Source organism: Amia ocellicauda, chromosome 15 (genome assembly GCF_036373705.1).
Source record: "Amia ocellicauda isolate fAmiCal2 chromosome 15, fAmiCal2.hap1, whole genome shotgun sequence".
NCBI lineage: Eukaryota > Metazoa > Chordata > Actinopteri > Amiiformes > Amiidae > Amia > Amia ocellicauda.
In genome coordinates this window covers 25936701-25952911 of record NC_089864.1, presented here as the reverse complement: position 1 = coordinate 25952911, position 16211 = coordinate 25936701, and the positions used below count along the sequence as shown (strand labels likewise).

Genomic DNA, 16211 nt, shown 5'->3' with positions numbered 1-16211 from the left:
TAACATGCAGTTACATGCAATGTATTCTCACTTCTGCCACTTTTTGTGAGTGTATCTCCTCCTACAGTTTTTCAGTCATCATAATGATACTGTGCACACTTTTAGCACTTTATCTGAAAATGGTTAATGTTACTTTTATTCTAGATTGGGGGTCCAAATCCTTTTGGTCCCCATAGACCCCAAAATGTTCAACAGCTAACAACTACTAGGGTGCTGTCAGAACCATAGTTACAATTAAACACAAATAGCAAACCATAGGTTCTTTTCTACTGTACTTTGACTGTGATGCAATGTACCCTCAGATGTTGGACATCTCATTACTCCTTTCAGGATGCTATTATGGGTAATATTACTATGAAACATAGATAGTAAATCATGTATGAAGTTTCCAAAAATGCTATCTGTTTTCCTATTGATGTCACCCAAAAAAAAAAAGAGAAATATTATATTATATTATATATTATATTATATATATATTAGTTTTAGTTAGTTATTTAGTTTTTTCTTGCCAATTATCAGCATATTGTTCAGTGTTTGAAAAATAAAGCCCAGTGATTATTCTGTGTCATGGTATTGTTTTAGTATTGAGTATCATTTCGGTATCAAGTACTGTGATACTAAACCTCTGGAAGAGACCACATTGATTAAGGCAAGGCACCATTTCATCCATTGTGCATAGTTGTCTTCTGTATTTTGTTCATAGTCATTAAAATGTTTGGAAAAATTTCAATTTTTTAAGGGGTGTTATTATACCTCATTGCCTTTCACAAAACACTTGATCTTTACTTGGTAGGGCGCTCTTGGATTCTTCTAATTGAAGACACACTATGCATGATTGTGATGAGATCTATTTTATTCCTTTTCTTTCTTCTATCACCTGCCTCTCGGGTGGTAAAGGAGATAATATAAAGTTTCAGGGACATACCATTCAGCAGGGAGAGGACTTTTACTAAAAAGTTTGGAAATACTAGAATTTGACAATACCCAAAATAGTGTGTTAATTTAAGTTCATTTGGAGAAAGTAGAGCCAGCATTGCACTAGAGCACAAAAAGCTGGGAAACCCATTCTTTAATTCCCATGCGGTGGAAATATAGACAGCACCTGTGCTCCGTTGACCTGGAAAATCTCCAGATATGAACTCACTTCTCCAAAATGTGGTCTATCCTTGGTCCATCCATTCAGAAACAGAGCAATACATCCAGTACCCATTAATCTCTGAAGCAGTGGAAAGCAATCCTGAAGGCTGAGATTGCTGATCTTATCCTGTTTGTGTGCAGACAGCAAGGTTAAGGGAAATTGTCGTAAATCTGTCAATAGTATCATTTTCTACCTCTTAGAAGATTCCCATGGTTTAAAACTCCACGTCCAAGTGTGTCTTTCATCATGGAATTCCAGTCTGCAAAAATGCCACTGAGAAGAGCTGTTTTTGTTTGTTTGTTTTGATTTTAATGATATACGTTATTTAATCATCCAGCCAGACTTCTGTGTATGCTTATATACCTATATATAGAGAGAGCACTTGCATCTGTTATTTTCATTTTCCCAGACAGTTTCTTCCAGCAAGGGAACAGATCTGGCAGAGCTCCCTGCCTGACAGAAAGCTGTCCCTGGGAATGGGCGTCTCTTGGGGGTGGGCTACAGCCTTACTCAATAGATCACAAGGGAAAGGTAGGAGGGAGGAGGAGGGTAACTTGCCGTTGTGATAGCAGTGGCACCCAGCCTGTCACAATGAGTCTGGCCCTGGAGTCAGTGTGCGAGCTCTGGGGAGTTCAGGCAAGTTCCCATGGCCCCATGTGCTGAGGTCACCACCACCAGAGCTGGGGGTTGAGCAGGGCAGGGGATCCTGGGAGATGAGGGGTGAAGATCTATCAAAACATTCCATTAAAATAATTTCTCCAATGTAAGCAATGTGTGGGATCTTACAAAATAAAATAATGGTGGGTATATATACGTACATATACACATTGAAACAGCACAAATAGCCACAAAGCCTTGCCAGGCAGTCTGACCTTTTGGGGAAGCAGCCAATATATGTGGCTGGGGCTTGGGATATTAGGATTGAGATCCTGGTGCAGGCTGTAGGGGATGTAATCCAATGTTATCTATAGGTTATGTATTTTTTTTTTATAGCTGTGTATGACAGTAAATTGAGAATGCATGTTATGTTAGCAAATAGGTTGTATACACCTTACTCTCTTAATTTGTATGACTTGCAAACCCTAGAACAAACAACAGCTCCTCAGAATCCAGCTTTTGTTAGTATCCTAATATTCAGCAACTGCCCAGCATAAGAAACCAGCCTTTTTCATGTTCTCAATAAAGAATGATGCTGTGTATTGAGACAGAAAGGCCTGTGTCTCTCAGATAGGTACAACCCTTAATCATGAAACTATAAATACTGAAAAGAAAAAGGTTAAAATGTTGTATAATACGTCAGTGCTTTTAACCACCTGTTCTGTAGTGTCCAGATGGCCCTGAATGGGTTACAAATTATTTGTTTATACTTCCATAGTGTATACAGTCACAAATGAATTAAAACATTGAATTAAGAATTATTGAATTATTTCTTATTTTCTTTTGCTCTTTTTCGTTTATTGTGGAGTACTTCAGAGTAGTAGCTTAACCTGTATCATCAAAAAATATTGGAAATACATATTAAGCAGTGTCAAGGCTAAACAACCTAGTGTTTAATAACCTATGTATTGTACCATTTAGCATTTAGTAAGATGTTATGGCTAAAAAAATATTCTGTTGGAAACCTACAGGAAAATAAAGAGAAAACACTTTTTCTGTCAACAGGAAAATAATTTAGAGACAATGATTTATTTTATGGATAATATCCACTGAGGTTTTAAGTTTAACTCAATCTAAAAAAAATAATAGTATAAATAGTTCTCCTGGCAGTGAATTAAAATGTCTTTGTTTATTTCTTTTAGTTTTTTATGAGAACTCAATTAAAGTAGTTGTACAAAACATTGTATTTGTTGAATGGAGTTGCAAATGATATCCTTCTAAAAGAATCAAACAAAACTAACAAAATTAAGGCCTTAAGTGTATACAACATATTTTAAGACCTTTGGTGCTTAACCAAGCCTCATTAACTTTGATAATATCAAGTGTAAAACCAGTTCTCTATCTTTGTTGTCAACACTGTAAGAACTTCAGAAACGCTACCACAGTTGACTTGACTGCATTGCATAACCACTGTTATCCTACAGCAAATGATTAGCAGTTGCTTGTTCCAACTTTTGTCTGCTCCTTCACAGAAAGTCACTGAAAGTTTAATAGTCTGTAATAACTTTAGTTTAGTTTTGCCCTCCTCTGGGGCCTATCAACAAATGTGCCTGAGCTTGTGTAATATCCCCTTTTGCTGCTGTTATCTTTAGGTGAGGCCAGATAGTGTGTGTGTGTGCCGATGGTGATTGGGGGGGGCAGAACTTTAAGCAGTTATTTTTGCAATTTGCAGTCTTCTCTACAGCAGGAACACGCATTGCTGCTCTTCCAGCACTTTCAATCCCCTGAACATGCTTTGCGCATCTGGACTGGGGCCAAGCCAAAATAGCTCCTAACATCTGCTTCAGGAAAAAACAACAAGAAAAACGGTCCCCAGTAATCAGACACATGTGGAAGGTCAGAGCTTTTCTGACTAATTGCCCCTCTATGCATAAGCAGTCTTACCTAGAGACTGATACTCTGGGGTGTGTCTTGTGCCAGTCTTTTGAGATGTCAGGTCTCAGTTCATACCCCTCATGCTACGGAGTCATATTTAGAAGTCATCCTAGGGCCAGAGGCAAACCGTGTGATGAGAATACTATTACAGCACTGTCAGACAAGGAGGAAGCCTTGAGAAATGGTAATTAAGTACTGTAGCATCTTGTATGCATTTAAAAATGACCCCCTGGTTTTACTCTGTACTTCACCTAGTCCATGAATGAACATCGACGAACTCCAAATAGATTTCTCTATAGAAGTGGTATATAAAACTAAGCAATCATTAAAAACCTGTACATTGCTGATGTAAGAATATGTTTGTTTTCCCCAGCTGAATCTTTGAATCAGATGAGGCAACATTACATATACACCAATCAGCCATAACATTATGACCACTGACAGGTGAATAACACTGATAATTATTTTTATTTCTTGGCAGATGCCTTTATCCAGTGCGACTTACAACATAAATCTCATTATCATGGCACCTGTCAGTGGGTGGGATATATTATGCAGCAAGTGAACATTTTGTCCTCAAAGTTGATGTGTTACTAGCAGGAAAAATGGGCAAGTGTAAGGATCTGAGCGACTTTGACAAGGGCCAAATTGTGATGGCTAGACGACTGGGTCAGAGCATCTCCAAAACTGCAGCTCTTGTGGGGTGTTCCCAGTCTGCAGTGGTCAGTACCTATCAAAAGTGGTTGAAGGAAGGAAAAGCAGTGAACAGGGTCATGGGCTTGTGTATCTACAAAATGACTTGTGAATCATACATCTCAGTACACACAAGTTGTTTTTTGTTGCTTTTCAATGTATATTCATAACAGTTACCAGTTCACAGTTAACAAGTAACAAAAATTGTCTGACACTCCACAACTATGGCTGACAATAGCGTGTTGTGTATTTATGTTGACATCACTGCTTAAATGGCTAGAACAGAAAATAGAATTGTCTGTCCTATTTTTGAACTAGAACGTGTTGATTGTTAAGTTGACAAGTGGTCCTTCTCTTCAATAAGAGGAGGCTTTTTATCATTGTAAAATTGGATTAAGAGTTGCCACGAGATGATGTGTTGGTATCCGGCTGACATGATTGTTTTTTGACGCTTGAACAAAAGGTGTTTGGTAGAAAAATGCGCACACTCAGCTAAATCAGTCCACTAATCTGCTTTTAATTCCGTTCACATACCAGTAAGGTTCACTTAGGGATACATAATACATGTATTTCAATAAAAGTTAGTTAATGGGGTTGTGAGTCTTATGGCTGATATAACATTGTAATTGTTAATCATTTGGAAAATTATTTTTTCTAATTTCTGTAAGAGGACATTACATGGGACAAGCAATTACTGTTGCACCAGTTCTTTTCAACTGAGGTTAACAAATGTATGATAATCTTAGTAACAAAACATTTTAAATTGTTACTTACAAATCAGGCCCTTGATTTGTGATAATATCTAATGCCACTTTTGAAAAGTCTACATCCTGGAGTACAATTTGAATTATTTGTAAGAATGCTGGGCATGTCCCAGCCACTACATAACAGAATAGTTCTGATGTAAATGTAATAGATGTTAATCTATATCATTGCCTCCAAAATCATTCAGATATCTGACACAAAGTTCTCTCTTTCTTCAAAAAATAGTAATAATAATAATAATAATAATAATAATTTTAAGCTAATTGTTTAATGTATGGCATAGCTCCTACCATTCTCTGGTAGGTACAAGGAAGCAAAAGTTGATTAAAACCTTCTTATCGAGTTCTGTTTGTAGAAATGCCAATGCTTCCAAACGACGAGAAAGAAAATAATGACTCCATACAAGGAGAGATACTCTCGTCGATATTCCCATGGCAAGTGCATTGATCAGTACTGATGCACTGATTTATTAAGTGCCTTTAACTTATAATAATGGTTGTGGTAGGCTGATATTTACAGCTTCTCTCCCCAGCTTAAGTGTTTTTCTTCCTCTGGGATTTGAAGGCTGGCTTAAAAGAAACTACGGGGTTAAAGTGGTGAGTGGCAAACGCAATGATGAAAAACAAAGGAGCATGGCCACTCTAACCATTAGTGAATTTTGTGCTTGGGTTAACTGCTTGCACAACCAAGTCACCCCTGGAGGGTGGCTTTCCATCCATGGCAGCCGCCTTTGGTGCCAAGAAGTGTCTACCCAGAATACCAGAGAGCCACTTCAATGCCCCATGTTTCCTCTCAGAAGCTCTGATCTGTCTCTCTCTTCTCTCTCTTTTGCAGGAACGGGTGGAATATCTCTTCCTCATCATATTTACGGTGGAAGCGTTTTTAAAAGTCATAGCGTACGGGCTCCTGTTCCACCCCAATGCGTACCTCCGCAACGGATGGAATTTACTAGATTTTATCATTGTGGTTGTAGGGTGAGTATGACATTTACATACTGTCATTTTTTGAGTTTTTGCCTGACTTGCTCTCTTGAAGACTTTTCGTAAAATGCCACAAATATGCTTTGGACCAAAAATGGGCCAGCTCAAACTAGGACTCTGTAGAGGGCTGTGTGAACATATTTGCCTGTTTCATACAGACACATTGAAAGCAGCACATTTCATTGAACTGCATTGGCAAAAACTCTTTAAAGTACATAATTTCAAGGCAGAGGTCAGCACATTTGTGTTTGTGTACCAAGCTAAACATTAAGCTGGGTTTGGTGAGAGTTTGTATGAATGCTGACACTTGCTGTGCCGGAGTGGGCCCCTGCTTTGAGCCTTGAAATGTGGGTAAATGGTTGAATGATGTCTTTTAGCTGGAACAATATGGATCATTAGCCTCAGTACAGCATTATGTTCAAGCTACTTTGTCCATTTGCCACCCAGGGTAAAGGATTTAGACATGAATTTATTATATCTCAAAGACTTGATGGATCGTTAGCCATGCAAGAACATTAAAAACAAAACTCAGTTGCTCAGTGCTGGTTTAACACCCCCCCCCCACACACACACACACACATACACACACACACACACACACACACAGCTTTTGAAATTAATTCTCAGTGTGAAGCGTGTAGGAATACACTCCTTTATGTATAACAAACGAAGAAGAATGTATTCACATGCCATATCTTTGTAAACAAGGACATATCAATTTAGTTAGAATGTGGGAAGCTGCATTTTTGATTACAAATATATATATATATATATATTGTATCTAATAGCCCTTTAATCTGGGCTGTCAGTACACATTTGACCATAAATCCATCAGGTAGGTGACAAATAAGGTGTGAAGATTAGAGTTTTTCTCAGGAATGGAAAAAGAAGGGAAAAAGAGACACAGAGAAAGAAAGAAACCAGTATGCCATGCCTTATTATTTTTATTAATGTATTTTTGCGTGGCAGCCCTCTGCGGCTCACAATGCAAGCTCAGGGAACATCTGTGTTGTGCAAGACAGCTCCGTGCCTGCAGTCACTTTCCACACTGCCATTGTGAACTGTGCTCTCTGGAGCATGTGCTGGTAATTATGCCATAGCTCAGAGCACAGTTTCCAATGACACTAATGTTAATACCATGAAATCTTTAAATTGAGCATACAGGATCAGGGCTAACCAGCCCTCTCATGGCTAGCCTAGCTCCCGGGGTCTTGACTTCAGCTGCAGACGGCACATTAGATAACGAGAACAGTCCTGGCAGGCCCAGCCACTCACATCTGTCTGATCCAGCTCAGCACAGACGTGGCTTTCACCTGTGGCAATTGCTGTATTTTAATCGTCGTGAATCCTGTGGTTGACCAGCACATTTTTTCAATGAAATGAAAAGCACTATGAGCAGATTTACATCAGTGTTCTTTTATTGGATTGTAAAACTATTTTTTGCTGGTCAGTATTTTAAATAAAAGCTCAACTGGGTAAATCCTCATTGTATTTAAATGTATGATCATGACATGATGTGTTTGTCTAACACTGATTATGAAAACATGCGTGATAAATATCGAATTTGTTTTTACAGTGATATAAAACCTTATTATATTTTTATATATGTCTTAAAAAAAACACACCAAAACATCCAAAGTCTACCAGGGTTTAGCATGGGGCTTACCTTATTTTGCACTTTACTTTGCAACATGTTAACTTATAAATACATGTTTGTTATGCTGTTACTTTAAGGGGACAGAATGGGAAGGAATCCATATGGTTAATGAATCATGTGAGATGCACATCTTCCTCAGTTATACAGCTTTTCTAGTAAAATGAGGACATATAGGAATGCATCTGAGACAGAGTACTCAACAGGGTTTAGAAGTGGAGTTAGTTTGACCCAGAAAGAAATTAGTAATCTAGGCAGTAGAAAAAAGAAGAACCAACAATATTGTGCTCTGCCCTAGCCAGTCTGTGCAGCAATCTTTGCTTTTTGATCTGTAGTGTACATCTGCATGTGAAGTTGGCTAAGTTTCACTTGACTTCTGACTCACATGAGGCAGCCATTTAATTTGTGTGAGTTGCAGAAGTCTTCCCTACAATATGGTAGTTCTGTTATTTGCAATGGGAACTCAGTATGAAAACAGGCAAGAGTCTGCATGTCAGAGGATGTGTGTATGATGTCTACATTTCTCTTGTGATAGCATGGAGGACAAAGTGGCGAGTTGATTTATGATTACTGAATTCAAATTGTGATTCAATTATTAGTGATTCCAAATTAAAAATAAAATGTAATCTATCTTCATTCATTGATTGAACTATAAATCTTTAAAACTAGTTTGTACTATGCAAACTATGCTTGATTTTGTATAAATGTGGATTTACAAGGAATGATCATTTGTACAGCTAAAGTGAAAAACAAGTCTGTACACATAGCAATGGTGTTAACATTTTATGTTGTATGCAGGTATTTGTATATGAATCTACGAAGTGCGTATCTCAGCTTAGCCTCTAGTTTAATATAGCTACCTATTCTCTTCATTCGAAAAATGTATTTATTTTGTAACAATTGACAAGTCTGCTGGATTCCACATGGAGTTTTTATTTACAACCCTTTGTAAGTTTCTTGGATGTGTAAATTCTCAAATTGGTCCACTTTGTATTTATTGCATTGCTGCTTTCCCTGAAAATGGTCCTATAATGTAGATATCTTTGCTATTACTTGTCACCCATGTTAATCTGATTCTAAGAATGAATACCAAAGAACACAGAAGGGTGGCTTTCCTACAGAATCCAATTGGGATATTTTCATAAACTCTTGGCCAATGTATTAATTTCATAGAGAATCCTGGCTGGATATATATTGTAATGACTTAAGGTCACTCACAGAAAAATGACAAAATAAGCATTGTCTGCAAAAGGAATTACATTCTTGAATCAATGGTTTATTGAATGCCCTCTTGTTGAGGCCAGAGGACATGCCAAAACTATAAATCCCAGATCCATTACTCAGCTTAACTCAGACACATTTAACAAAAAGATGAAAGACTCAGACATTTCCTCTCAGTCTCTGAATGACTTTGTATGGTTGACTGACAAGCGTTGCATGGGTAAAAGAGTAAGTAGATCATGTCCAGGTAGTCCATTCAATGCTTTAATAGTTGGGCTTCTTTTCAACTGATATTTAATATCATATAATATCCCATAAAGATGTCCTTACTTATTTTATGAAGTAATACAAATAAATATATATCTAAACATATATACTTTATTTTGTTTGCATTGATAGTGGTTTCTGGGGAAAATGGCAAATGTTACGAGATTCCCCTCAGTGAAAAGACTGCTCTAGACATAATGTATTCTTTAGTACAGGGCCAAATGTATCTAATGACATTGCAGCACCCGTGCATACTTGAAATGCTCCAGGAATGAACATCCCGTACAGGATAAATTCAAGGTCTCCTTTAGACTCAAAATGTAGTAAATCACAGGACAAATTAAAATTCCCCTCTACCTTTTCTGCAACACAATATTATATTAGACTAATGTCTTTCCTCTTGGACATTCACAGCAAATCTGAACTGCCTCTGTAATTACCATCGAACTGCCAGACTGTTCATCACCTCATGCTTTCTCTTGCTAAGCTGTTACATTTTTTCTCTGTCTACCTTGACAACAGACTGTGTATTTCCATCAACCACAATAGCTGTGCCTCTTCATAATAACAATGCACCTTTTTGAAATTCTCTAGGCCATTATATCCTCAGGCTTATTTACATTTTATTTCTACAGGTGATACTTTAAAATATACTGTTGATAGAGTAACCACTGGCCGTTTTGGAGCCTGGAGAGATGATTATAAGTTATTCCTGTAATTGGATCAAATATATAACTGAGAGCTGGATTGGGAAACAAAACTGAGTTTGACAACACAGGCAGCCACTCAGGAATCAAACCGGGGTCCTAGGCACTGTGGGGCAGTAGTGCTAACCACGGCACCCCCTTCTTAAATGGAAGTGCTTTGTAGAATTACACATTGCGATCATTTCTATTTATTACATATTTAACAGCCTAGTTTGTCTATTGCAAAACTCCCTTTTAATTGCCTGCTCTAATTGGTCAGGTTTTCAGCACTACAATAAAGAGTGGTGGTTTGGGAAGCGTTAGAGGATATTATAGACCAAATTGAAGATGTTTTCAATTGAAAGGCGTTTGAGATGGCTATTTCATTTTAATTGATAGTCCACCATGTCTAAAGTGCAGTTGAATGCCTTTAGAGGAGCATTTTAAGGGAAAGGTTATTTCCATAATGACTCATTCAAACACTCAAAATAGTGCGGGTGAGGAAGAATAACATAGAGTATACTACAGCTGAAATGTACACCTATCATTTTGGTTTTGTTTTGGTTAGTTTTTAGGCTCCTTCTGGACTGTTGAAGTTGTTGCTGCATTGATTACAATACTTCAAATTATAAGCCATGCTTTATTATTTTTAATATTGATGGGATCAGTTTACACAAACTAATCATTGCTGTGTTTTTTTTGTGTTGTTTTTTTTTTTTTTTACTGCTTCTAGGCTTTTTAGTGCCATTTTAGAACAAGCCACCAAAGCAGAAGGAGGGACTGCGATTGGTGGAAAAGCGGCAGGTTTCGATGTGAAAGCGCTGCGGGCCTTCCGAGTCCTGCGTCCCCTGAGGCTGGTATCTGGGGTTCCCAGTGAGTATCACTCTCTCTGCACCACAGTGCAGGCCTCCCAACTGCAACAAGACCAATACATATTGTGGATACAGACAATTATTGTTCTTAAAATATACCAAATCTCCTGGTAGCACTTCAGTTGAGGGTACACACACAGAAGTAGTAACTGCATATGTAATAACCAAGCTATTATCAATGCATTATGCATTTACAAGGAGTTTACATATGAGAAAACTTTTACTAATAACATACAAAGAATCATCAGTAGGAACAAATACCTGTAAGCTTTTGACACTCTGTTAACAGACTTTACAAATGCATTTTTGCACCCTCATTTAAAGCTTTAACCTTTTTTTATATCCTGCTAGTACATGGTTGTTTATATCTGCTTGTCTAGCCATGTCTTTCCTCCCTTTGGTGCTAGTTGATCAAATCAATAATTAGAAAGATAATACATTGGGCTATTGATGTGCAGGATAGAGATAAAGTTTTGGAAAAGTAAAAGTATTTGATATAGAAAATTAAAGAGAAATCGTAATAAGAATAAATATTGTATTTTTAAATTCAAATTGTATTACAACTTATCTTATATCTCTTTCATACTCCTGAAAAAGAGAGACAGAGCAGAAAGTGAAAAACTGAAGTGTGTTCTGCTTTGAAGTTAAACGGACAAGCAAGGATCTTGGAGGCACAGATGCAAATCACAATTTCAAATCAATTTTAATTTGGAGGATTTTTGTAATAACCATATGGTTTCTATCTGTTATCCAGCCTGGAATGGGCTTATCAACTAATGATGTATATAACACTTCAGTACCATATGTTTTACTATGCACTTCCCCAGGGTTTGTTTTTTGCAGTATCAGCCATACAGTAGAATGATTTTATTTTTACACCCTCCCAAGTTAATCTGCAAATGTTAATCAATGTAGCTCATCACTAAGACCCTCATACTAACAAGGGCAAGATGGAGCCGTCTACTTGGGTGCCAGCCTACATGCAGGAATCCTTTACACTCTCACTTTTTCCATCTGCATCTCTGTCTCTCTTTCTCTTTCTATCTTTGTTCTCTCTGTTTTTATGCCCCACACCCCCCTACCCCTTCTCTCTGGCATGTCTTCCTTTAATTGCAACATACTTTTGTCTGCCCATTCTTTTAAACACACAAGGTTCTACAAAATGTAAGGTTGTTGCTTACATAAATTTTGTAGATTGTTTTCACTGTAGTGCAAAATGCATTCATGATTAGTAAAGTAGCCCAAAGGGAGTTAATTTAGTAGAGTTGAAAGACAAATACTGTTTTTGCAGTGTCTTTGAGTTTAGAACTGGAGTCGCAAGATTTTTCATCAAAGGACATTGAGAGTGTACAATGTGCATTAGTTTTATTAAATCCTGATGAAAATTGAATTGATAGAAAATCACAGGACGAGTGAAATATATTACAACAAGAATTAATTCTTCTTTTTCTCTTTTGTCTTAATTTTTACCTGGAAATGGATCCTAGTTAGCTAAATATATATTTTTGTACATGCTTTTGGAGAGATTAATTATGAAAAAGTGAACTCACCAAAGAGATAAATATATCTCTTTAAAAAGTTAAATTAAATTAATTAATTAATTGTTGTGTTCTTTTATGATACATTAAGTCTGATTAACAGTTGACAGTTACTGAATAAAATAATTTGATCTAGGTCTTTCTACGTGGACAGAGATGACAGGATATATGCCAAATTGTACATAAAACTATCTAAAATACAACATGATTTATCCATAAATATAACATGTATGTTGGTGAAATTTGATCATTATGTAAGTAAGAATTACCTCTAATTTAATAATTATTATAGTTGAATATTCTTCTGTTTTGGCATTAGATGACATTGATCTTGATGTGAACGTGCAATTTACTAATGTTACATTGTTCTAGTACACAATTATTAAAATGACAGGTTCTAGTCTCAGAGACATCTCAACTCCTAATCTGTTAAATCAACTATTACTCTATTTGGTGTTAGATTCTGTTGAGATTTCAATTTTCAGTTTGCTTTTCACAGATTTACGAAGGCCTGTGTAAATGGTTGTGGTTTCAAGACATTACTAATGAAACACCTATGTTTTTCCTTTCTGTTCAAATCAAACAACTGCTTTGTTGCCTGCAGCTTTGATAAGGCTTTCCTTATACATTTATTTTTCATGAAGTCAGGGGTGGCACACCTGGGGTGTAAAAGTGAGGGGGACAGACAGGGAGCAGATCTATTACACAGAATGATTATTATTAGCAAATTCATATTGTTAGTATCATATCCAGTTAAAATGTTGCGTTGCGGTAGAGTCACAGCTTTCAATATCGTACCGCCACTTCAGGCTGATTTCAAGAATATTATTCCTCCTTAGCACTTATACTGCTATTTTTATGGTATGGAAAAGGTGTGATGCCATATTGAAAATAGAGGCATGGTTTGGAAGTTTGGGGGCGGGGGGGAGTGACATTCAATGTCATGTTTGTGTCCCCCCAAGAGTTCTTGATAGCAAAAATATTAAAATCACCATGCATTTTACACCACCAGCACTATACCTTGTGACAGAATACAACTGGTCCCAGTTAAATATTAGTCTAACTGCTGTGACCATATTAACTAAATAATTAAAACATATTTTGTATTATATTTACATTGCTCGTTTGTAGCATAGGTTGAAAGGTATGCTTTGTTTTTAGTGATATTTATAAAGAATGTTATAGGGCCTTGTCTGTTAGAAATATAGATCTGTATCTATAGAGATACAATAATTAATCAGCGCATCAATTATTTAAAAACTTACATTTACAAACTTAGATGGCCAAACTTCGATAAAAACATTAAATCCTTGACAGTGGTGAGTGTGGTTGTACATTAGATCAACTGTAACAATGTATGCTTACACAAACTTCTAGTTGGTACCTGGAATGTAATACAACAGTCAAAGCTCGTAAGCTATTATGTTGATATTTTTTAACAAGGCTACCTGACTTAAACGGATATACAGTGACCTGAATTAAATTTGTCCTGCTGTTGGATATACACCCAATTTTTAACAGCCGAAATAAACAGCCCAATTTTTATGTTAAACAAATGTCTTTTGTTTGAAAACATGGTTCTTGATTATATGATTAAGATTTCCCCCTATTATAAATACACATATCTTTGTAGGAAGTACAAGTGAGATCTTAATTTTTAATCTATAGTACCTATAGCACGTGTCTATAGCACGTATAGTACGTGGTTGCTTTGACTATTACCCCAGCACATTTACTACTGCCACGATAAAATATCTGTAAGAATGAAAACATGAAAAAAAAAAAAAAAAATATATATATATATATATATATATATATATATATATATATATATAGAGAGAGAGAGAGAGATAGAGAAAGAGAGAGAGAGAGAGAGTACAACAAACAAGCACAAGTAGTATAAATGAATGAGTCAAATACACAAATGAATTTGTAAAACGATAGCTTGTGAATGCAACCCTGGAGATCTGAAAGAGAGAAAGCTTCCCAAGGGGGAGGCGTTAAGCCTGTTACCATGGACACCTTTATCTATCAATCAGTTATCTACAGGCTGCTCCGCTTGTCATACAAACTTCCTGTTTCCTGATGTATATATTAAGGCCAAAAACTACCACAGTGACTACACAATATACACTACAAATAAGGTATGTGTATTTGTAATAGTAAGGTATATATAAATAAATCAATATAATTTTGCCAAAGTGAAAGCGACTGGAGCCACAGAGTACACAGTCAGTACAAAAACAAAAGTAATAATACTTAAGCAGTATTCAATCATTTTTCTACTTAAATTACAGTCAAGGCGAGTGTAATATTAAGATTAAGGAAAAGTTATTTCTCACCTCAGGTTGACGTCCTGGACGAATGGCAAAGAGGAAGAATCAATCCGCACAGTACAATATATACAAACAGGAAACAGGAAGGGGCTGTTTGTGTTTCATGTGGAGTGGCCTATAGGCAGCTTTGACTGACAAATGTATTTGTCTGATGTTTTCACAGTAACAGGCTTAAATCCTCCATCCATTCTCGACATTCGTTGAAGATAACGAAGGGACATATTAGTATAAACAGAAGCAAAATAATACATTAAATTGATATATTGATGGAAAAACATAATTTGTGTAATGTATTGTGTAATATCAGCATATTTTCTCTCTGTGCATGAACCATACATTTCATTTAGGCGGATGTTGTGTGCAACATCTAATTTGTTATGGGCAGTACACCAGTTACTGTAAGCAACTTTTTTCTTGATTCAATACCGTTAGAATGTAACCACTCCCATGGCCTTGTTGTGTGAACTAAGATCTACAAAAAGCTTGTTTTGGACTGCAAATCATTTTAACATTTCATACCATGAAAGTTTAGCGGTGCGAAATCCAATTGCAGTGATGTGGCTAATGCCTCTACATGCAATTGTCAGGGTGAGCATTTTTTATTTAACTGGGCCCCAATTTCACTCTACTTGGGTAAAACAGCCAATTCATGACCAAAAAAGAAAAGAAAAATAAATCACGGGAATTTATATGAACAATACTATGGGGCACCAAATGCAAAGTGTGTTCTTTCATAGATTTAGTAAATACGTAAGTCGTTTTTTCCACATTTATAAATATTGTATTCTTTTAAATAAATGTTATATCTCCGTTTTTGAAAAATACATATTTATCGTTTGATTAAATATTTAGCTAAATCCTAAATATGGAAACTTTGAAATAAATATTCAGTATAAATATAAATGTTAAATATAAATATAAATATTAAATGTGGAGTTAAATATATAGCTAACATGCAAATACAGTCCCTCCCATCTGGTCAGGGTAAACACAAATGTTTGTCTTGAAGCATTAGTAATTTCTTGTATTGTCTTCTTGCAGGTCTGCAGGTAGTTTTAAACTCCATCATAAAAGCCATGGTCCCCCTGCTGCACATTGCCTTGCTAGTTCTCTTCGTCATCATCATTTACGCCATCATTGGACTCGAGCTGTTCATGGGGAAAATGCACCGCACCTGCTTTATCTTCAGAGATGGCATTAAAGGTAATAATTAAAGAAAGTCTGCACTTGAAAATGAATCAGGTAGACTCTAATGAACCCACAGGTCAACAGCAAGGTCATTTGCACTGACTCAGAGAGCATTGGAGCGTGTGTCACAGGCAATTTCACAGTGAGAGTGTGAGGATAAAGTATAATGGGAAACGTTATTAGTTACAAACTGGAATATATTATGTTATTCCTGAAATTTTAACCAGGTATGGAGTGTCAACTGTTCTCACAGTTTATTTTTAGATGAATTATATTCATACAGACAGACTAGGTACACAAGTATCAGCATTTCAGATAATGACTCAGCACAGCTTACTAGC

General features: G+C 36.4%; 1 protein-coding gene across 4 annotated transcripts in view; it reads left to right on the top strand.

Annotated features, from left to right (window-relative positions):
• cacna1c (calcium channel, voltage-dependent, L type, alpha 1C subunit) overlaps positions 1-16211 on the top strand; it is a 285783-nt gene that overhangs the window by 155628 nt on the left and 113944 nt on the right. For all 4 annotated transcript variants that reach the window (XM_066724501.1, XM_066724502.1, XM_066724500.1 and 1 more), the window contains exons 3-5: positions 5963-6102; positions 10670-10809; positions 15724-15885. In XM_066724501.1, coding sequence (XP_066580598.1) covers positions 5963-6102; positions 10670-10809; positions 15724-15885 — 442 coding nt within the window. The remainder of the gene's footprint in view (positions 1-5962; positions 6103-10669; positions 10810-15723; positions 15886-16211) is intronic.